Below are 21,868 nucleotides of genomic sequence, written 5' to 3'. Positions count from 1 at the left end.
GTCCAAGACATGTTGCTCTACAACAGACATTGTAAGTTTCATCTTTTGCAAGACAAAAATCAGAATCAACAGACCAGCTGAGCAACACAATCACTCACTGCTGATGTGGAAGAGATTTCAACATAGAAATTTTCTGAATGAGAGAGAGAGGAATAGAATTCATCAGGTTGGGTTTTAGGTTTGTTTTCCTCAAACCTCAAAAGCAGCCAAGTCAAAACCCTCCAGTACAGGTGGAAAAGATCCCTGCAAGTCTACTACTAACTTCACAGTTACATTTGAATGTTTTTGTTTTGAAGGGAAGCTGTGAGTATTTTTAAAAACCAGGATTTTACAGGAGGGTATGATCAAACGTGGGGACTGGGGGAAAAAAACTCCTTTACCTCATACAAACCAAACAAACTACTCACTTAAGCCTTCCTGAGGAATCCTATAAAGGCACTCCCAGGCCAGCACTAAAAAAGATGCTGCTACAGAAGTAAAAGGGCACGAAGTTTTAGCCAGCAGCTATAAAACCCCAGTAAACCCAACTGCATGCTTCCACTGCAGTTCTCCTTCTGAGAAACTTCCAAGCTTTTTACCTCAGGAAGTTAACTGGTCTTCAGGGTACCAGCACACAGCCTGAATGTTTTTCCCAGTCACTTTTATTGGTAGAACCTCAAAACTTGATGAATGCCTTCCCAATAGCTGCACTGCCCTTCCTTCCACTTCCAACAGCTGAAGGTGGCAGCTAGTATAATAGCCTAGGAAAAACCCCAGAACACAACTGCTAATATGTAGTGAGTAGGAGGAAGAGGAGGAGAGCACAGTCCTCTCACTCAAGGAGTGGTCCAAAAGGTCCAGTAATATGATTTGCCAGGAAAGAACAATCACTGTGCTGAGGTCAGATGCTGTGACAGCACCACACTTCTCTTCCTCAGTTACACTGAGAACATCTCGTTTCACGGCAGGCTGTGCCAAGGGACACAAAGATCATAAAGACACTTGTTACCTCCGACACCATATTCAACAGACAGAACATGAAATAAGCTGTAAAAGTCTAACCTGAGTTTTAGAAACAAGGGAGGTTCTGGAGCACCAGAAGAGCACCTTCCTATGCAAGGCAGAGGACTCTCTTTGGAAAAAAAACAAGATTTAATCCCTTGCTGAGACTAAGCTTCCTGCCAGGCTCCCTGTATACAATTCTAGGAGGCCTTATTGCAGCAGGTCAGCCTAGGTAACTGGAAAGGTTGCCTTCCAGTGCCCCAGAGAATAGCAAAGGAAGTTTAACATGTGGCAAACTCACCTGGCCCCAGTTGCCTCAGCCCATCCATAGGGATGGGTGAGTATACAACAAGAGCAGCTTCAGGAGCTGCATCTGAAAGAGCAGCTTGTGAAAGTCTGAATATGTGGTGCAACAAACTTCTCCCTCAGAAAGCTGAGGAATGCCAGCTTTGGAGCCTGCCTTCCAGATGCCAGGAAGGCAAGCTCCAAAGCAAACTGCCCACATCCTCTTACGCCAAGACTACCTCTCCAACGGTAGCAGTGTGTGTGGGGAGCTGCTGTCAAGCACTTACTCACCATGCAGCTATCTAGCAGAACCACTAAACCCAAATGGTATAGTATAGCTCATGGACTAGCCAGGGGACAACAGCAGCTTTCAGGTACTCACAGCTTGGGCTGCATTTCAGCCAGTTCCTCAGACACCAATAACCACATGTAGATGCCCCAACAGCTCTCAAGCCAGACACCCACGTCCCTTTGATGCCATACAACACCTTCAAACAGGCAAAGGCACCACCTTCTCATCAAACAGAAAGAGAACACTCACCACCAGCATCTCATTGCTCCAGGGTCTGCTGCAACACAGACAAGAAACATGAGAAGCAAAGGAATTGCCTGTGCCCTGCCATGTATCTGCTATGTCCCAGACACCTGCAGTGAACCAAAACAACACCTGGTCAGATATCCACACCTCAAGCCCCACCCAGCACCCTCAGGAGCCACTAGTAGTTTAACTGGACCTGGAGAGCAGCAGCTACTGGATCCAGGAGCTAGAGCTCGGAAAGGGGTTTTCCAAGGGTGCTGCTAGCACACCAAACATTTGCCTCCATGATATGGTTTTGCCAGGTGGTGGGGGTACCCTCCAGGGAGCTAATGAGAGTACTATCTTGCTTATTCATGAGAAAAAAAAAACCACAAGCAAACCACCAGCTATTGTCTGCTCACACTAAAGTAAAGCCAAAACTGTGAAAGGCTTTCTTCACCAACTGAGGAAATGGGCAGTTTGGGAAGGAAAGCAGTGAGAGAAGAACACTAAGGGGACAACTTAAGTGAAAAGGTGATGGAAAGAACTGCTGGTTTCCCCACAAACCTGCACAGCATGGTAGACACAGGCACCCCAGAAGTACAAAGGTGTTGACAAAGAAGGGACAAGTTGGCTTCCCCAGGCACTGTGGGTCTTGCATCCAGCTGCCAGGAGTCCAAAGGGATCCACTTGTCCACACCCAACTTGACACAGACCCATGACCAGTTTGAGAGAGTCAGGGACACTGCTGAAGCCAATCTTACAGTTAACATTTGCACAGCTGAGCAGACAATTGAGGCCAGTGAGCCCTGTGGAAGGAGACCTGCATGACTCAAGATAATAATTTACGAAGTGCAGTCTCACAGCTGGAGATAGGACTATAAACCAAATCCACAGAAGTAAGCTGCCATCCATTTATGCACCACGTCTAGCTCTGAATCTTCAAGGACATGACCTGAGGTGCTCCAGACCAATTCCTCATGCTTGGCCCACGGCTGGTCTCCCGTAGGCCAGATGGACTGGGGAGGAGAAGCATGGACTTGGAAGCTCTCCCTTCCCCAAAGCTCAGCAAAGGAGCAAACTTTTGCAGACAGAGCTGTGCCCCACCAAGGAGGGCTCCTGCAGACTGCAGGAATCTATGGGGCCTGATGGGATTCACGCAATACTCCTCAAAGAGCTGGCTGATGTCATTGCAAAGCCTCTCTTGAGGATTTCTGAGCAGTCACTGTCCTGATTTTCAAGAAAGGCAAGAAGGAGGATCCCAGATACTACAGGCCTGTCAGTTTCACTTCAGTGCCTGGTAAAGTGATGGAGAAGATTATTCCAGGAGGTATTGAAAAACACCTGAAAGTGTGATAACAACACAGTCATCACTCACAGCCAGCACAGCTTCATGAAAGTCCTGCTTATCAAACTTAATTTCCTTTCATGACAAGGTAGCCCAGCTAGTTGATCAAGGGAAGCCAGATGGTGTCATCTTTTTGGATTTCAGTAAAGCTTTTGATATTGTCTCTCACAGGATCCTACTGGACAAGATGTCCAGCATTCAGCTGGATAAACACATCATGTGATGGGTGAGCAAATGGGTCAGGCACAAAGGGTTACAGACTGGAAACCTGTCACCAGTGGGTTCCACAGGGCTCCATCCTCAGCCCCATGCTCTTCAACATCTTCATAAATGCCCTGGACATTTATGGAAGGGATACTAAGCAATTCTGCAGATGATACAAAACCGACAGGAGCAGCTCATGCCCTTGAAGGCAGGCAGGCCCTGCAGAGAGACCTGGGCAAATTACAAGGCTGGGCAATTACCAACCATATGAAGCTCAACAAGGGCAAGTGACAGATTCTGCACGTGGGATGGGGCAATTCTGGATGTACAGACAGACTGGGGAATGAGATGCTGGACAGCAGTGCCACAGAAAGGGACCTGGACATCCTGGTCAATGACAAGTTGAATGACAGTCTACAGCCATGAGAGAATTCTATTGTGCATCTTTCCCTCAGGTCCACTAAACCTTTCCTCTGCCACCACAAGCCTTTGCAACCATTAAACACTACAAGAGTAGTTAAGAAGACTGCAGAAATTAAGCTGAGCAAAATAATGCAAGCAGAAAAATACACACACAAAGTGCAAAGCTACATGGATAATAGAGATACCAGTTACCGGTTCCCCAATTCCACCACTGCATTGCTGTGCAACTAGACAATACTTCTTTGGGAGGGGTGAGGAAGGATCAGGCTGTTGACAGGATTTTTCTGTGTAGCAGCATTAGCTTAAGAAGTGATGCAGAACTATGATCAAACATTTATGTAATTGAGGGGTGCACTGAGTATTTCTGAGGGAAGTGTAACCTCTTTCAAAAGTTTCTACACACTTGAGGTTGTACTTAGAATTTAGGGAGTTTCAAACAAGTCAGGGGGACAAAACAATACCAAGGTGTGCTTTACCTTCTGAACACAGGAGTTAGGAGCAAGATCATGAGATTACCCTGCATGCAAGGGTGGGCTAAAACAGGCACTTAGTGCACACACAAGGGATGAAATACAAGACACCCCCAAGCCCTGAGCATCGGACACCCACCAGCTTCCAGCTCAAGCCTGTGTCCTGCTCAAGCACCCAGGAACCCTGCAGAAGTTAGGAACATATGGGACCTGGATTACCAGTTCAGGGGAGCAGCATAATCCATGACAGTGATGCATTTCCTCTTCCCAGCATACACACATGCTATGCCTCTGATTAGTCTGAGCCTCAAATGAAAAAAAGTATATGCAGGAACTGGCAGGTATGGCAAAAAGTTTGTAAGAGTCTGCATTTAAACAAGATAATTTAAAGCCTGTTCATGCTTCAAATAAGGCCAGTCTTTAGCCAAGAAATTCTGCAAGCTACATGAATAGTGATGAAGTAACTAAGGGTGGGGCTTTTTGTTAGCAGCTTTTTAGAGGGTGGGAGAAGGGGTTAGTTGCTGATTTAGGGTGTTTCTTTTAAGTCAAAGCTAAGAAGTACAGCTTTAATTCCAAGGAAATAACAAAGTGTTCAAAGCTTCTACTGGCAGTGGAACTCCAGTGCTGTAATAGGACTTTACATTTAGATGCTTCAGCCATGAAACATCAGCATTCAGCTCTTGATCCTGACCAGCTGCCTGGTCAGACGCTCTCTCAGGAAAGAGGACCTTCTCTTCTTTGATTCCCAGGTCAGGATGGGATTAATGTGGCAGGACTTTGAATGAGGCTGTCTTTTGAGTCAATAGAGCAGCTTTAACTTGTTCTAGGGCTCCTCTAAAAACACCTGGGAATGTTGTTCTCCTGCAAGCCACACAGACAGGCCTGAAGAGGCAGCATCCATGTTAGCCACTAGCAGACCTTTGTACCCAGAGAGGTATCAGCTCTCAGATCACAGCCCAGTCTTCCCGGCACATCATCCCTCCACCACACAGCATCCATCACAAAGCTCCACCTCAGCAAGCTTTGCACAAGCAAGGGCCACCTGATTTTATAACCAGCACTCAGCAACCCTACAAACAACACTGGGGCCACAGGGACATGACCTGCAGCTCCAAGCTGAGAGAAAAAATCCAGCCCCAGCAAGGATGCAGATAACCTTCAACCAGGACTAGAGGAATGCAAGCCAGAGTCAGCAGCCTGAAGCTCCAAAGCACAGCCAAGGTCCTTACTACTGTGCCAGGAATCTGTTTTCCTGTCAGCCAGGGAATAGCTCTCCCCACACTGTCTGCTGATGTCCCCACTTAACCTACACTCAACAGAAGAAATTTAAGCACTGAGGTTCATTTAGGCATGTACTGGAAGGGCAATCAAGTTATAAGTGAAAATATTGCTCTCAATTTTAAAACCATTAATATATTAAAAAAAAATTTAAAATTCTATTACTACCACAGAGCTCCCTCTTAACTTTTCCTTACTTCTTCAGGGTAGAGTCAGGAATTAGCTTCCATATTTATTGGACTTTACTTGTGCTATATGAGAACTGTAAATTCCTTGTCCTCTTAGCAAAACCGAGCCTCCTCTTTTCCTCCAAAGGGCACACAGCGCACTTCTTTGCAGAATATTTCTATTTCATCATTCACCACAAGAAACAGACTGTCAAAGGTTGAGGGGGTAGATTTTTTTTTTTCCAGCATTCGAAGATAAAAGTACCTTCATGGCCGCAAAATTTGTTCAGCAGCTTAGAGAGGCCATCTGCTCTGTGGGTGGTACACACAGGCACTTCAGAGGGCACGGACAGCAGTGGGACAGAAATTCCACAACAAACCCCCTAAGTACAGGGTAGGCTGGAGTGCATACTGTTCTTGGGACTTCTGGGCAGTGTTGGTTTTGAAAGACAAGCCAACAAGAAAGGAAATCCCTGCAGATGAACCCAATGGCATTTCCTCCACACCATCTCTTTGAGAAAGAGGAGCAGCTCCTCACCAGTGAGCAAGCAATACTGTACTGGCCATGTGGGTTAATAATTGACAGCGGGCACTTCACCTGCGAGTCAGCTCGTAAACTTTTAAAGTATTAAGTATTCCAAAAATGCAAAACTGCTCCAGGGTATAACAATCAGCCTACACCACTTGCCCTTGCTGCTGGTGCATCTGCAGGAGCACAGATAAGACTGGTACCTGGCCTGGTGTCTGGTGCAGTCAGCTCACGCTCCTCCTGGAAAGGAGGAGAGGAGAGGTGGTGTGTCCCCAGAGGGTGCTGGGGGTGATCAGGGATCAAGATCAAGGAAGGGAGGAGAGAAGGGTAGAAAGATGTGGGCACTTGAGTTCCCCAAGCTCTCTCCCCTTTATCAAAAGGAGAAGCAGTTCCATATGAAAAGCCATATGTAAAAACTGAAAACTGTATGCAGAGAGGTAAGGCTAGGAAAACATGCTCCTTTTAGAAAAGCACACCCTCCACAGCTTCTGAGACAGACTTTACCCCATCAGAAACTCCCAGGCAAGTTGTGCAGTTGTCAATACTTACAGTCCATCCTAGACTTCCCCTCACCTCTAATGAGGAGTACCTGGAGCTTGCTGTTCACTTCTGTCACAAACAAGCAGCCTCTTAATGAGGTGTTGCTCTGACCCATATCATAAGTCCTAGCTGAACTTTGCTGGCAACACACCCCTTGCACCACCAAACAGACCCTTGTAAAACAGAACAAGGCACCATTCCCATAACTCATCTGAACATCAAAGGAGACTGCTCCCTACTCAGCAGGGAACAACACTTTTTTTTTTTTCCAGAGGCTACTGGAAAATTCCCTTCTGCAATTCCAAGAGTACCCTCCTGGGTAGAGCAATCATATCTCTGCAGTACCATCTTCCAGAGGTGAGACAGCAGACACAGGCCGAGTGGGAAAGTATGGCCTGTGACTAAAAATGGTTAAGAATGTGGCTGAAAATCTCTTCCTATATAGGTCATTAACAGTTCATCCACAAGTCAGAGCTTTCTTCCCTACTCCACGACTACTTCATGGCATGGGGTGTTCGAAAGGTGCTAATCTCAACTGCCCACTGTGAACAAAGTTCAGCACTTTCAGGAGTGGGAGCATGGAAAAGCAACCCAGATGAGCTGCAAGAAGTTGCAGAGACGATGAGTTGCAAAAAGGTGGTCGTAAAAGCAGTTTTGTTAAGTGCTGCTGGAAGACATTGGGTTGGGGGAGTCACAAGTCTGACACCTCTCAGTGCTAAAGAAGCTGCTCTGGAAGAGACCCCTCAGTTTCCCCAGGAGCTTCACACTTGCAGATGCAATTAACACCCATTTAGCCGACTATCCCAAAACTTCTTGGGAGGGGAAACGGATCAATGCTTCTGCTCATCCCTTTGGTGATGGGCAGGAGAAACCCACACAAGTGGGCACCAGGACACCTTGTACAGATTTCAGGACAGGGAAAACGAATTCAAGAATAAGGCTAATTTCACACAGGCTGGAGGCTCTGGCAACAGAGCTGGTCGGCAAAGTCTGTGTAACAAGCTGTTGCAGCAAGTTCCTGCAATCAAAGCAGCAGGACAGTTAATAATATGTTTTGCTACAGAACAAGGTAAAAACTCATCAGCTGAATCTGTTTCATCAGCGTGCATCACTACAGAAGATGGTGAGGTTGAAGAAACTCCAAGGAGAAAGGAGGGTCAGTGTAATTCTTCAGGTCCCTAGGAACACAGAGCAAACAAACTGCACACAGGGAGAAGGAAAAGACTGGAGTGTCTCCAGCAGGATTCAGCTCAGCAGGCAGAGCACTGCACTGTGGTGCACCAATGCTTGAAACGCAGTCCCTTCTGACTGCCCTGCTGGAAACAGAAATATCCCAGAAGTGTATGTGTAGGCTTGGTCCTTCACCAGAAACCAGAAAGATTTCAGCAGCTCTTGCTCAGGGAAGAGATCCAACTGCCTAAACCCAAGGTTACAACCATGCTAGAAACAGAAACCAAGGTGTCTATATTCCATGGAAGCTTTCTTTTTGAAGAGTAAAAAGATTTTAAAACAGCATAAGAGTTGACACAACTCCAGACAAGAGGACACTGTACAGTTCAAATGCTGACCTCGTGCTCTTCATTAGCACCCTTGATATGGGGAGGTATACTTGAGCAACAAGATCAGATGTCAAGGCTTACAAATGCAGGATGGAATATGGAGAAGCCTATTCCCACTCCTTAGCCTTCCACACACTCCCTCAGTAGTGAAAAAGTACCAGTGGCACCAAGGAATGCCTGACAAGAAAGCACTCATCAGATTAATCAGTAAATACTGACAACCTAGAGATCAGCTTTGTAAGCAACATGTCCAACAACACCCAAAGGAGCTGGGAGACAGACTGAATATGATGCCCTTCCACAGAACATGTCTGCACCTCCTTTCTATTGTGAGTGTGTGCAAGACACCAGGTCCCTCAGTAAGGTATTGATAATTTCTGCAGGGAAGGTAGTGGGTTTTCAGAGACAAGTACTTGTTTTGAGGAAACAGCTGTTCCCTTTATTTTTTAAACCACAGTTTAATTTAATTTTTAAACCACAGTTCAGCAAACACCCATGCAAATGGAGATGGGTAATAGGGGTACAGGGAATGTTCAAGCACACTTTCACCATACAGAACTATTTCTGAGTACCAAGCTTCTCTTGATTAGATTGACAAGAGAACACTGACCAGCTCACAGCCAAAAGTTTTGCACATAGGCAAAACCTGAACCTTGATTCCAAAGGTGTCACAGGTTTCCCCACCAGCTTCCTAGCCACCTGGTTCACAAAGGCAAGCCCACACCAGAGAGGACAGTGTCCTGGTTTTCTCCGGGATTGCGTTACTTTTCTTCCTAGTGAACTGATGTTTGGGTTGTTGCTAAGCACTGCTTACTTAAGTCAAGGACTTTTCATTTTCCCATGCTCTGCCATAGCGAGTTGCACAAGAAGCTGGGAGGGAGCACAGCCAGGACAGCTGGCCCAAACTGGCCAAGGGGATATTCCACACCACAGAACATACTCGGTGTATCAACTGAGGACAGCTGGCCAGGAGCCACCAATCACTGCCTGGGAACAGGCTGGGCATCCATCAGTGGGTGGAGAGCAACTGTATTGGGCATCACTTGCCTTCCTTGGGTTTTATTTCCTTCTCTCTCTTTTAGTTCTCTCTTCCCTCTTTATTACAATAACTATTATCAATGTCATTATAATAAGTATTACATTTTAAATTAATTAAAATATTCTACTGTTCTTATCTCAACCCACAGATTTTAACTTTTTGCTGATTCTCATCCCCATCCTACAGAGCAAGGTGTGAGTGAGGGGCTGTGTGGTACTGTGTGGTACTGCCAGCTAGGGTAAACCATCACAGACAGAAAAGAAGACTCAAACTCCTACTCCTTTAAACAGCCCGACACAAGATGAACTGTCACAGCCCTGCTCCTCACATATCTGCTGCAATGATGAGCAAAAGGGAGGAGAAGGATCCATTCTCAAACATTTCTAACCTCAGAAAACCAAGGCTAACTATACTGCAGCCCAACATCCAGGCTATGTGAAAGATCAGTAATTACCACGTGTATTACAAGACATTCATTTTCTTGAGCTGTCTAGACTAGCAAAGCTCTAGGGTGGGAAAGAGTATTCACTGGATAGTTAGTTAGCACCCTAACTACAGGAAAGGTGGGGTTTCTCCAGCAAGATTCTTCCAGCAGTTTCTGGGCCATAGAGACAGTACTGAACTCTGGATGACAAGTGTCATCAGCAGCCCTATTTATAGGGAAAAACCAAAGCTGCAAATCCAAGCCTCCACTTGCAAAAGTATGGGCCTTTCAACTGAGAAGTTATCTACTGTGAGGCTCCCCCACCTTTGTTTCCCTTTGTTGTTGCTTTCAGAGTCTCGCCACCATTCCCACCCAACCTCCTGCATTTTCCCAGGCTTGACCTTTCCCGCATCTCTGCTGCTCCCTGCTCTTTATCCACACATACCACCAGAAAGCATTTGCCCTGTGTGGCAACCCTTCCTACCAGGAGCAGCAGAGCAGTCAGTGAGCTGAGACTTGGCACCACACTCATCGAGACTCCTATTTAATTTTTACCTCCCCCCTCCAAGCTCCTGAATCAATGCCAAAGGGAACGTTCGTTTTGGCAGTCAAGTCTCCCAGAAGAAAAGTTATAGCCAAAATGCTGGGGGTGGGACCAAGACAGCCTATTAATAGGCTGATTTTAATATGAATTTGGGGAACTAGTCCCAAATATGCTTACCCTCCTGGACCTAGGGCTCTCAGGGGTGGAGTGGAATACCTAACTCAGCACTTTCAACTTCTTTACTGCATCTGCAGCCAAGGAGGGTGGAAAATCCTGCCTGTACCCTGCCTTGCAGAAACATGGTTTGCCAGAAGGGTGACTGAGCTATTGTTTTCTTCCCTTCTCCCCCAGAAAACAAGTTGCTCTCATACTTACATAGCAGTTCCCTCTGCCTCACCAGAAAAGAGCTAGAATTGGAAAGCTTCCATCTTGGATTAAAAAGGGTGATATCAACAATTTTGCTGTGAATAAAAAAATCCAGATCGACTCCAAGAAGCAACACTGAACAATCTAAGATGTCTCAAGTCCCTTCTCACCACCAGTTTCTCCAGAGCACACTAGACTGCTGAGGAAGACAGACTGCATGGATTGTTGGTGATCAAAACTTTTAAGATATTTGAGAGCATAGACACAAAAGGTTTTGATTTCAGGAGACAGGCAGATTGCTATATCTGTAAAAGCAAGCTGCTTCCTTCCAGGTGGCAGCTCAAAACCTCTCCAAGATCCCTTTAAAAGTGCTAGGATGAGGCAAGCATGCATGGTGGCAAAAGGAGTCCAAAGGCAGCAGCAAGTGGTACATGCCTACTCCAGCATAGCTAGAACCACCTCTCCAGCACACCCACAAGGCTGCTTCTCCAGCCTTCCTGAAATCCAGACTGTCCTTGAATGCCTTCACATTCTCCCATCAACAGACCTCCCACTCCAGTCCCATGCCTCAGCAAGAGAATCAGGGGCAGAAGGCAGCACCTTGTGACCCCAACCTACATTTCATCAGCAGGCATGACAAGACCTTAACGACAACTCTGCAAAATTATGCCGTGAAGTTGATCAAGTTCTCTTTTTTTAACATCTCACAATTCTAGGCCCTTAGAAGCTGAAGGAGATATTAACTACATTCACTTTTTACACAGTTTGTCACATTGGAGCAACACTCTTTATCAAGACCAGAAGCTCTTACCACTTACACACAAGTAACACACAGAGAGGACAAACTCTTCCTTAGCTGGTAGACACCTGGCCCCTGATCAAACCTACAGCTTTACCTTTGTAGCAGTAAATATGGAAAGACACACAAGGTTTCAAAACACATGTCAATACACATTATGCTCATCTGTCAAACAAAGGAAAAAGCAACACTAGTTTAGCATTATCAGACACGGATGATGAGTCTCTTCTGTAACACAAGACACTGGAGCATCCATGTGCTGCATGGCTTGCATTCAATGTACCAAATAAAACTGAAATCAGCTTGCCAACAAATGAGAAGTCACAAGTTTTCATACATCTCAGATTTTATCCCAAGTTTTACAACTCTGTGCTGCCTTAACATCACCCAATACATTTCAAAACCCTGCTGCAAAGAAGGAGTTGGAGAAAACACTGCTTCTAACACATGCACTATTAAATATTCAGGCCTTCATTCTCAAGCAAATTCTTTGCCTCCAATGGCAAATTAGATATGCAGACTTTGGCAGGTGTAGGATCTCAATTCCTCTGAACACAAACCCACAATCTACCACCAAGCAGACTCTCTCATACCAAATCTGCTGTGTGTGTACATATGGGTAAAAACAGACACATACCAAACTTTCTCTGCTGAATTCACTTATGATTGAACTGCCTCATCACACCTCAAGGCACAATATTGTAGCACAGGGAAACTCTGCTACTCATCTTTCCATCTCTCTCATCATATAGGTTATGCTGGATCACTGACCACAGAGCAATTAAGCTCAAAAAAATTGATTTCACAAGAAAACCAAGAGATTTTTAAAATCCTGAAAGAGACATTTAATTAAATCAACTGGTGCACTTCCAAGGGCTCTCCCCTTCATATTTTACAGAGAAGGAAAACAAAGCAGAGTCCAGACCTACTTCACCCAACAGGCCTCGAGTTCTTCTTTACCCAGGAGAAAACTCCTGGACTTCAGCTTCAGCCACTAAATCCGCTTCAAAGCAATTCCACTGCTAAAACTGCTCCTACATCCACTTAAACCAGCAGATGCTAATCTCTTCATCTGCCACAGATACACATGCCATTGGGGTCTGGACAGGATAAGCTGAACAGATGTTTAAGTGCACATTCAGCCTAGGGAATCATCTCCAGAGCTCAGCTGCCAGCTTCGCAGGACACAGGAACTAAGGGATTTCTGGAGAGCTTTGCAGGACACAGGAACTAAGGCAATTCAGACACCTGTCCTTTTTTGTACCGTTGCTGAGGGCAGCACTAATGCCAGCAGGAGGGTGGAAGCACCATGCTTGTGTCATACCTGTAGCTCCCAAATACTCCCAGATACATCCAACCCAGCAAACTGATCCATACCTAATGGCAAAAAGAGCATCATGCCATAAAACCTTCAGCTCCTGCCACATGGCCTGGCCTGCTGTCAGGAGTCTCTGAGCAGAAATGCTCTGCACAGCCTGAAGGGCTGCTCCCAAAGCAGTGTCTGGCCTCTACAATCAAAACGCACAAGGCAGCCTCAACTACACATGGAGAGCTCTCCATTTTCCTCCAGGAAGGAGACAAGGAAAGAAGCCCAGAGAAGGATCTTAGAGATCTCATCAGGCTATTGACCATCCCAAAGTGATGACATCAGTTTTTTTCACACACTGAAATGCACAGGACTCCTCTGAGGCAGGTACAGCCTCTCCCACACTCAGAGAGGGAGCAGAAAGATTCAGTTTGGTAACTTCAGAGGGACTCTAAATTCTTCTGGGGGCAAATTCATGAACCAGCAATAACACAGACTGGAATGCAGCTGATGCTTCTCACCACAGCAGAGCCACACTTAACTACACCAGCAGACTCCAAGGCCTTGCACCTACCTGAGGTGTCCCAAGCTGTAGTAGCGCGACTCTCCGTCCGTGGAGCGAACCACCTTGACGGTGAACATGGGCTGCAGCTGCCGCAGCTCCAGCAGCACGATGGCCAGGTAGTGGATGAAGAGCAGGGCATCCACCAGAGACACGGCGTACTGCACTATCCCTTGGTAGTTGGTGTCCTTCGAGTCCAAGATGCGAACGCCGTAGAAGAGCCAGTAGGAGAACACAAAGAGGAAGATGAGGACCAGCAGAAGGGCCCGAAACACAAACACCCTCGGTAGGTCTGCCTTGGGTTGGCGGAAAAAAAGAGCCCAGGTCCCGATCAGGAGAATGAGGAGTTTAAACGCCACAGAGATGAACAGTCCCTCACACACAGTACCACACGGCTCCAGATCATCTCGCCACAGGATCTGGGGTAACAGAATGAAGGCAATGGGGGTAAGGAAGACTAGGAGTCCGAGAACAGCTGCCACTGTTAAGCCCAGGTAACGTTTGCAGTCCAACCCAACGCTGTCTTCCAGATCCTTACTGATCCGGGCAATGTCCTCCTGGGAAATACTGTGCTCAGAGGTGCCTGTGATTGCCGTCGTGGTCTCACCCCAGTTGTCATCCTGAAGGAGGGAGAGATAAATAGAAATAACATTGAAACAATCAGGCTATTCCTTCCAGATGTTCTATTTTTCTTGCCTGGAAAGACTGCTATGACAGCCTTAAGTTCCAGAAAAAATATACAGTGAAAGCAACTTGTCCAAACCAGTGACTATAAACATTAGGTGTTAAAAGCTCATAACTGCAGAGCAGGTAGCTCTGCTTGCTCTGCCACTCACTGTATCCCTAGAGGTTCTCCTTCCAGGACATTTAACGAGCTACATGACATAAGTCTTGGAAACCGTAGTAATCACCAGTTCCCATGTCCAGGGCAAGGACTAGTATTCTTCCAGCCCACAAATTCTGCAGTACAACTGCACCACAAAAGCACCTGGAAGGGAAATTTTCATTTCAGCGTTTCAAGCCAGTTGTTGTTGTTACACAATCAAAAACATGTTCACACATTATTTTTCCATCCATAATAGAAGCGACCACACCTCCAGCAAGTTCCTCCACTTTGCTGTCTTTTATTCTCCTCTACAGTAGCACTGCCCTCAGTAGCTGACAATCTAACAAAAGTTTAGTTAAACCAACACATTACAGGTGATCACAGAGGATATTTTCAGGTATGGGGCTTTTAAGTTTAGAGGATCCTAGACTGCCAAGTAGCTTTGGTATTACAATCCAGGCCATTGTCAGAAGCCACTTGCTCACAAAGAGGCTTACCTGAAATACAGTCACCATGCTGGCAAGCTTCAGATTACATTACGTGTTCTGAAAGTCTCATTTCTTCCCTAGCTAACATCAGACAATGTCTGCATTGGTTCTCCCATGCTACAATGCCTCCAATTGCTCCTTCCAGCTGCTGGCACAGCCAAAGAGCTACACTGACATGTATGGATTTGACTCACAGCTGCTGCTGGAGTGACTCATGCACATGGAGGCTTCTGATGCTTCCCACAAATGCATGCCAAAGAGTGGCAATGCATGTGGCTCTGCTGCTTGGCATCGGGCACCTTTGTAGCCACAATGCTCATTCAGAACCACATTTTTGCTTTTCTTCCTAAGAATATCTTCCTGCAGCCTCTGTCATTAATAGGATTTACAACTTCCCTCAGACTTCTCCAACTGCACATGCTGACCAAAACAACTTATTTGAAAGATACAGGCATAATTTTAAACCTTTATTCACTTCTTTTTAAGTGCTAGAGGAAAGAGCCTTTGGGAAAGGACTAGACTGAAGCAGCACAACTACTTGGAAAAACTCCCAACTCCATGGATTTAACTTCTAATGCACTCCAAGACATGAATACCTCCCATGCCTAGAGCAGTAGGGTTTTGAGACAGACCAACCACAAATAGTCAGCATCTTGAATTAATATGAGGGGTTTTTTGAGTCACTTCTCACCAAAGCAGAGGCCCCGGAAGAGATCTGCATTGTAGCATGTCCTGAAAAGCAGCATATTCCTACCACATTGTACTCTTTAATAGCACCTCTACAATTCAAGCATTTCAACTATTTTATGTTTATGCATTAAGTAGTTCTGCATAGTTTCCTCCATTTGATGAGCTGCAAAATTGTGCAGAAAAGAGAAGGGACAGGAACACCAGGGCAACTTAAGGCTACATCCCAGAAGACAACAGGCAACTCTAGTCACAGTTTAGCCCTTACAACTCTTGCCACTTGAAAAAGTGGATTACAGCCTAATGCAAAAAAATGCGCATTTATATGGAACCAGGGACTCAGAGAATGCTTTGGGTTGAAAGGGACTTTAAAGATCATTCAGTTCCAACCCTCCTGCCATGGGCAGGGTCATCTTCCATTAGACCAGGTTGCTCAAAGCCCCATTTAACCCAGCCTTGGAACATTTCCAGGGATGGGGCAGCCACAACCTCTCTGTGCAATCTGTTCCAGTGCCTCACCACCCTCACAGCAAATAATTTCTTCCTAATATCCAATCTACACCTACCCCCTTTCAGTTTAAAGCCATTTCCCCTTGCCCTATCACTGCATGCCCTTGTAAAAAGTCCCTCTCTGGCTCTCTAGTAGGCTCCTTTCAGATACTCAAAGGCCACAAAATAAGGTAACCTCAGAGCCTTCTCTTCTCCAGACTGAACAACCCCATCTGTCTCAGCCTCTTCTCACAGGAGAGGAAATATGAGGCCTAATCTCTATCAGTACACGGTTGTTGAACCTAACTGAGGACACTCTGCTCCCTAGGAGAGAAGTCTGGCTCACACATCAACTTATTTAGCTTTGGCTTTAATTGAGGCGGGCTGCATGAAAACAAGGACTTAGGAATTCACCAGCGCCTTTAGAACTCTTTGAAATAACAGCTGGGACTCATGAAAACAAGCAACTGATTACAAAATACCAAATTACAGGACATGAAATGAGCACACCCCTAGGTACATGAATACTGTTACAAGTACCACCACACACAGTTTGGCTGGAAAATGAATATGCACCTTTACATCACCTGCTAGAGCAGAGCACTGGATCCATCTAGGTACAACCCAAATGCAGCATTATTCTAGTTTTTACTGAACCCATTGTTAATGTACTACCTTTCTTTGAGTCAGCCCTCCTTCACAGCTATGTCACACTAGTTTCACACCTCTCGATTCCTTTCCCTATTGGAATCCTGGTTCTAATGCACTTTACAAGATTACCTGGAGCAAATCCTGGTTAAAACCTGAAATACACATACAGCTGAAAGGGCTGACCTGAATAATGCACAGTGGGACGATGGAAACAGATGTTTGTGTAGAGCTTGGCAGATGATCTCTGGAGAGAGAGTCAAAGTAGTGCCCAAGGAGTTGTCACATCAGCACTGGTGCTGTCAGAAACAGCACCCTCAGAACAACACAGAAGTGACTGAGACCTTGGCTGTATGCATGAGCAAAGGGCATGAGCCATGATTCTTTACTAAACAGCATGCAAGCAATTCTTTTTTCCCCACTCATGAGCCAGCGAGCCCCATGCTCTGTCCCACAACACGCGCTGCAGGTTCGCTTTCCCGCCCTCCTTACCTGGCCCTCCTCTGCCCGGGAGGCGTCATTCCCGAGCAGCGGCTCTGCAGGAGGTGTCTGGATAGTGACGGACTTCTCAGACCGACTGCCGTCTTTGCTTCGGGGAGATTTGTGTCTGTCCCGGCTCCTTTTTCAAACAGAGGAGGAGGAGAACAATGTTACCAGTTACTCTATGGAGCAGGGCCTGAAAGGTGCTGCACCTCTACCTACAACAGATGCCCCAAGCATTAGATCAGTCAAGTTCGTCCTTCTCTTGACCAACATAGACTCAGGCTGAGACAAAACAAGCTCTGGAGGAGGTAGAAAGGGACATTGCTCAGAGAAGCTGGCAGCCTGGAGGCTGGGACAGACCACCCCAGCAGTGACAGCAGAGGGGAGGACAGGGATCCATGCCCACCACCTCATGTTCTCTTAAAACACCCTCCATCAGTGTTGTGCTTAAAAGGAAAGCCTGGATGCTCCAAACAACTGGCAATTCCATTTGGAATTTACTGGTCTACACAGTTCTCCACCTATAAGAAAGTGTCTTGCAGGGACATGCCCAGTTAACACAAGGAATTAATCAACAGAGCTTTAGTTCCTGCAAAGCAGAGTCTTGTCATCTCTGACCTTAACACTGTGGGACAATTGGTGAAGTTTATTTCCACTGGTTAATAACCCCACGTTAACCTCTCACAAAGAAAGCAAGAACATCAAGGGTACAAGGCCGGTCTTTATTTCCAGAGCACCCTTGCAGACCTCACAGCTTCTCATCTGAGAAAGTCTCAAGATGAATTAAGCCCCATCAATCTGCTCACCAATGCTTTCCTCCCTGTTCCCACATGGACAGGAAAGCAGCCTTTGCACTGGAAACCCTCACTGTGCTCAGGGACTGGCTTAACACTCATGAGTATCCCAGCTCTGCCTCATTCTCGGAATTACCAAAGCCCAAAGATTTCATGGGATGACACTTTTTCCAGTTTAAGGGCTCAGGATTTTTATGTTGTTTTTGGAACTCTGAAGGCATCTTTCCACATAGCATTCTAAGTTTAAAAGGGCAATCTGTATTGGTTGGATGCTAAAGAAGGGAAAAAAGGCAAACAAGACTTGTTTTACTCGATAACTGGACTGTGAGCAAACAGACTTCATGGAAGAATTCTTTTTCCAACCATACAGGGTAATTGCTTCCAAGTTGCAAAATTATTTTGGACCAGCTCAGTAATAAGTTGCAAACAGTAAGTGGCACATATTTTACATCTAAAACTAAGTATAATGTAGGGAAAAAAAAAAAAAAGAAAATGTTTCCAAATAACCAGAAGTTTCAGAGCAGATGGGTTTTCAGGCTGTTGAACTACCACAACAGAAAAGACCTGCTATTCAAGTTCAGAAAAGCCTGACTTCTAATCCAATCAACACTGATAAAGGACTTGTTGCCGACTCAAGTACCACTCAAATTCTATTTAAAAAAACCTCAACACACCATTAACAGAGTAGGCTGGAGGGGGGTGGGGAGAGGCAGGAAGCCTTATTATTAGAGAATAAAGAAATGGCATCAGAAGACAACTAGCAATTATCAGTTTAGGAAGTCCAACATGTATTCTCCCCAGATATTGTACTCGCCCTTTAAGAGGGGAGTTAGGTGATCTTTTCTTTCTGACGGCACTATCCCAATCTTTTTTGCCACACATAACACCAGCATGCATCCAACAGGTTGAATATCACTGAATTAGCAGCTTCAAGTCTCCTCACTGTTCCTGACGAGGACTTTCCACAGGTATCTCCTCCAGACATGTGGGTCCACCGATTTTATCCTGGCTTATAGGTTTTTCTCCCCATAGGACATATCCTAAGTTAGAGCAGTAAGTAATTAAAAACAAACATTTTCTTACCCTTGTCTGTGAGCTTTTTTGGAGTGACCTGAGTAGTGGGAGTATCCCGAATATGTTGATTCTGTATCCATTGCAGCAGACATCGGGTGTGCACCAAGGGGCACAGATTTTATTTAGAAGATGAGTTCCTGGTGCTCCTGAGGTGGAATCCGTAGTAAAAGTGCTTTCCTGGGTACTCTTTGCTTCCCAGTCATCGGTGAGATCTGGTCCTCAGAGACTGAGTGAGCTTCACTTAAAAGGAATCTGATCAGAGGGGAGGGGAGGGAGGGTGCTTGGCTTCTCACGATTGACCTAAGAAACGAGAAACAGGCATGGAAGGGCACTCTAAGCAAAGCAAGACACCATCCCTGCTGCAGGAATTCCCTCACTCTGGCCACATATCACACTCATCAAGCCTGTCCTGCTCAGCCTCTCTTTCTGATCTAGTGAAAAATGTGCATTTGAAGAACTTTAAATTAATATTCAGTGCATCTGTTTTGCAGAGTTCATCTAAAAAGCTGGAAGAGACAGTCTAGGTCACCTGGTAGGGACAGTGACTTGGAGAAAGCACAGCAGCCTTACTTACCAAAATTCACCCACAGAAAAATGAACAGGCTTGGCTTTGACACCGTATCTCTTCTCCTGCATGACACAGCCCTAATAACCATCCCCCCCCCCTTCAGAACAGCAGCATTACAGCCTATTTACAAGGGGAAGGGGTGGGGGTGAGAGCAACTTCCCTAGGAGAAATGCTGGAGAGAATCAGCCCACCATGCCTGAACCTGCTTTGTTTTCATAACTGCAAGGTGTGCCCATTATGCAGGCATTAGTTACAATACAATCAATGGCACTGTGAACACCTCCCTCTCTTTGTAACCTTTGTCTCCAGAAGCTAATTCAGGCCTCAAAGAATTCAATTTTATTAAAAATCATCTCTAAATATACACATACTAATAACACTGGGGAGAGTCGATTAGAGATCACATCTAGCTTATATGGGCCAATGCTTCCTACAATGTACTTCCACTTGGAACAGCAGCTGAAGTCACATCTGTAAAGGGCAGAAGAGGGTCATGCTTTTTGGAGCAGGGCAACAATTCCCAACATTAGAACAATTCCCAACAGTAACATGTCAAAACCCCCGAGCCCTGTGGGAAGAGAGGGTAGACATCATCCCACTTTCCAAATCCACATCCTGCAGTAGGTGAGAAGAGACATGGAAAGGAGGGGAGTTGAGGAGTTAATCACGGGTTTGGGGAAACACATGCAAATAGGGAAGAGGGAAGGGTTGCAGCTAAGGACAGAGGTACCTTTGCACAGCCCAGCCCTCCTGTGGCACACAGGAGCACACTCACATGCCTTCTGCCCAGGCAACTGCTGCCTCCAGCCAACACAGCACTAAAGCCATGCCATGCTTTCAGAGTGGGCAAAGAGCACTTTAAAATTAAATCAGATCCCCCCCGTAATTTCCTGCTCACAGCAGTTTTTGAAGCTGTTAGCAATAACAAAAGGCAACCACTGCTTTCATCCCTCTCCTTCCCAAAGACAGAGGGACAACAGAAATCCTGCTTTGGCCAACTACTCTTGCGGGCCATAAGATTCCTCCACTAACACCTCCACAGAAGCTCACAGCAGAGCAGAGAGCTCTACCACAGGCAAGCAGCGCCAAAGAACTAAGCCTCTTCCCCACAGGGTTCCTTGGCTGGAGGTGCAATCTGCAACAAAGTAAAGCAGCACCCCCACTGCATCCAGAGCTGCAGGAATTTGCACAACACTCGGGCTTTCCAGGGCTCTTGGAAAGCAGAAAGGCGTGGGGACCTTTTGTGTACAGGATTCCCAAGCTCTAAGGGCATACTGTGCCTCAGAGAATATGGAAGGGACAAATAAGGATGGGACCATAAGGCCCGGTTTCAGGAGGAAAGGAATGATGATGGATTTAAATACCGTTAAAAAAAGCCAAGGCACAGCACAGTTTGGAAAATGGCATCATTACTGTAACAAGAATAAAAATCCCCCAGCCTAGGAGGTGATGTTAACACTCGTTAACTCCCTAGATTTGCACACAGCCTGTACCTTACTGCTCCAGCAATAGGCTCATTAAAGCTGATTTTTACCTCTACTGTCCTGCTAGGCAACACAGAAAAATCCTTTCTCTGTGTTTGTCTTCCTCTGATAAATGGAGATGAGGCCACAACCCCCTTACATTCAAAAAGCATGATGAAGAGATGGTTACACAGGACTTTACAGTCATTAGGCACCACAGACCAGAAACACCCTCAGCTGAACAAAAGGTGACAAGTTATTGTAGTCTTAAACCGCTGCTTGTGATGTTACTGGAGTCCCTTTGAGAACAGGCATTACCTTTACAGATATCACGGCATTATAGGAAAAGGAAAAGCAAGGAGAGCTGCTGGCATACATCAGTGAAGGTTACATATTTTTCTAGCACTCCAGGAAAGTGTAAACTCTCACCCTTTTCCTCTAACCACATAAAAGAATTTCCCCCCAAATCCCAGGTAAAAGAATCAGAGCTGAGGCAGGGACTGGGAATAGAGCTCCTCTTTTGACCCCTCTCACCCCATCAGCACAGGACCTTACTCCTCTGGAGGCCTCTGGGAACATTTCTGCAGGTAGAGGCTGCTGTGGAAATACATAGGCTGCCTGGGCAGGTAGCATGAACAAGCAGTGCCCATTTGATGGTGAGTGAGGTACAGCAGTGCTTGAGCACCAGGCAGAAAACACCAACACGGGAACATCAGGGCAGGCTGGATCATGCCAACTTTCCTTTTCTGTGTAAGCAAGAGCAGCCGTTTTGACACAGCTCTGTGAAAAGTCAACAAGGCGGCCCCCAAAAACTATCAAGTCTCCTGGATCACCATCAAAAACAGTAATCTCAGAGGTATTTTCCAACCTAAATGATTCTACAATGAACTCAGGGACTCTGCACCTCCTCCTTGCCCCAACTGCAGGATACACCAGTGGCTAAATAGATCTTCCTGTCGAGGCACTCACAGGCCAATCAGGAACAAAACTCATCTGCCCAACCTCAG

General features: G+C 46.0%; 1 protein-coding gene across 2 annotated transcripts in view; it reads right to left on the bottom strand.

The window, feature by feature from the left end:
* The window catches only part of VANGL1 (VANGL planar cell polarity protein 1), a 45,749-nt gene that overhangs the window by 18,687 nt on the left and 5,194 nt on the right, over window positions 1–21,868 (bottom strand). For both annotated transcript variants that reach the window (XM_059838059.1, XM_059838058.1), the window contains 3 exons: window positions 18,840–19,130; window positions 16,972–17,098; window positions 13,354–13,961 (listed from right to left, as the gene is read on the bottom strand). In XM_059838059.1, coding sequence (XP_059694042.1) covers window positions 13,354–13,961; window positions 16,972–17,098; window positions 18,840–18,922 — 818 coding nt within the window. In that variant the 5' untranslated portion in view covers window positions 18,923–19,130. The remainder of the gene's footprint in view (window positions 1–13,353; window positions 13,962–16,971; window positions 17,099–18,839; window positions 19,131–21,868) is intronic.

This window comes from Haemorhous mexicanus, chromosome 2 (genome assembly GCF_027477595.1).
Source record: "Haemorhous mexicanus isolate bHaeMex1 chromosome 2, bHaeMex1.pri, whole genome shotgun sequence".
In the NCBI taxonomy this organism is placed as follows: Eukaryota; Metazoa; Chordata; class Aves; order Passeriformes; family Fringillidae; genus Haemorhous; species Haemorhous mexicanus.
This window is presented reverse-complemented; position numbering and strand designations above follow the sequence as displayed.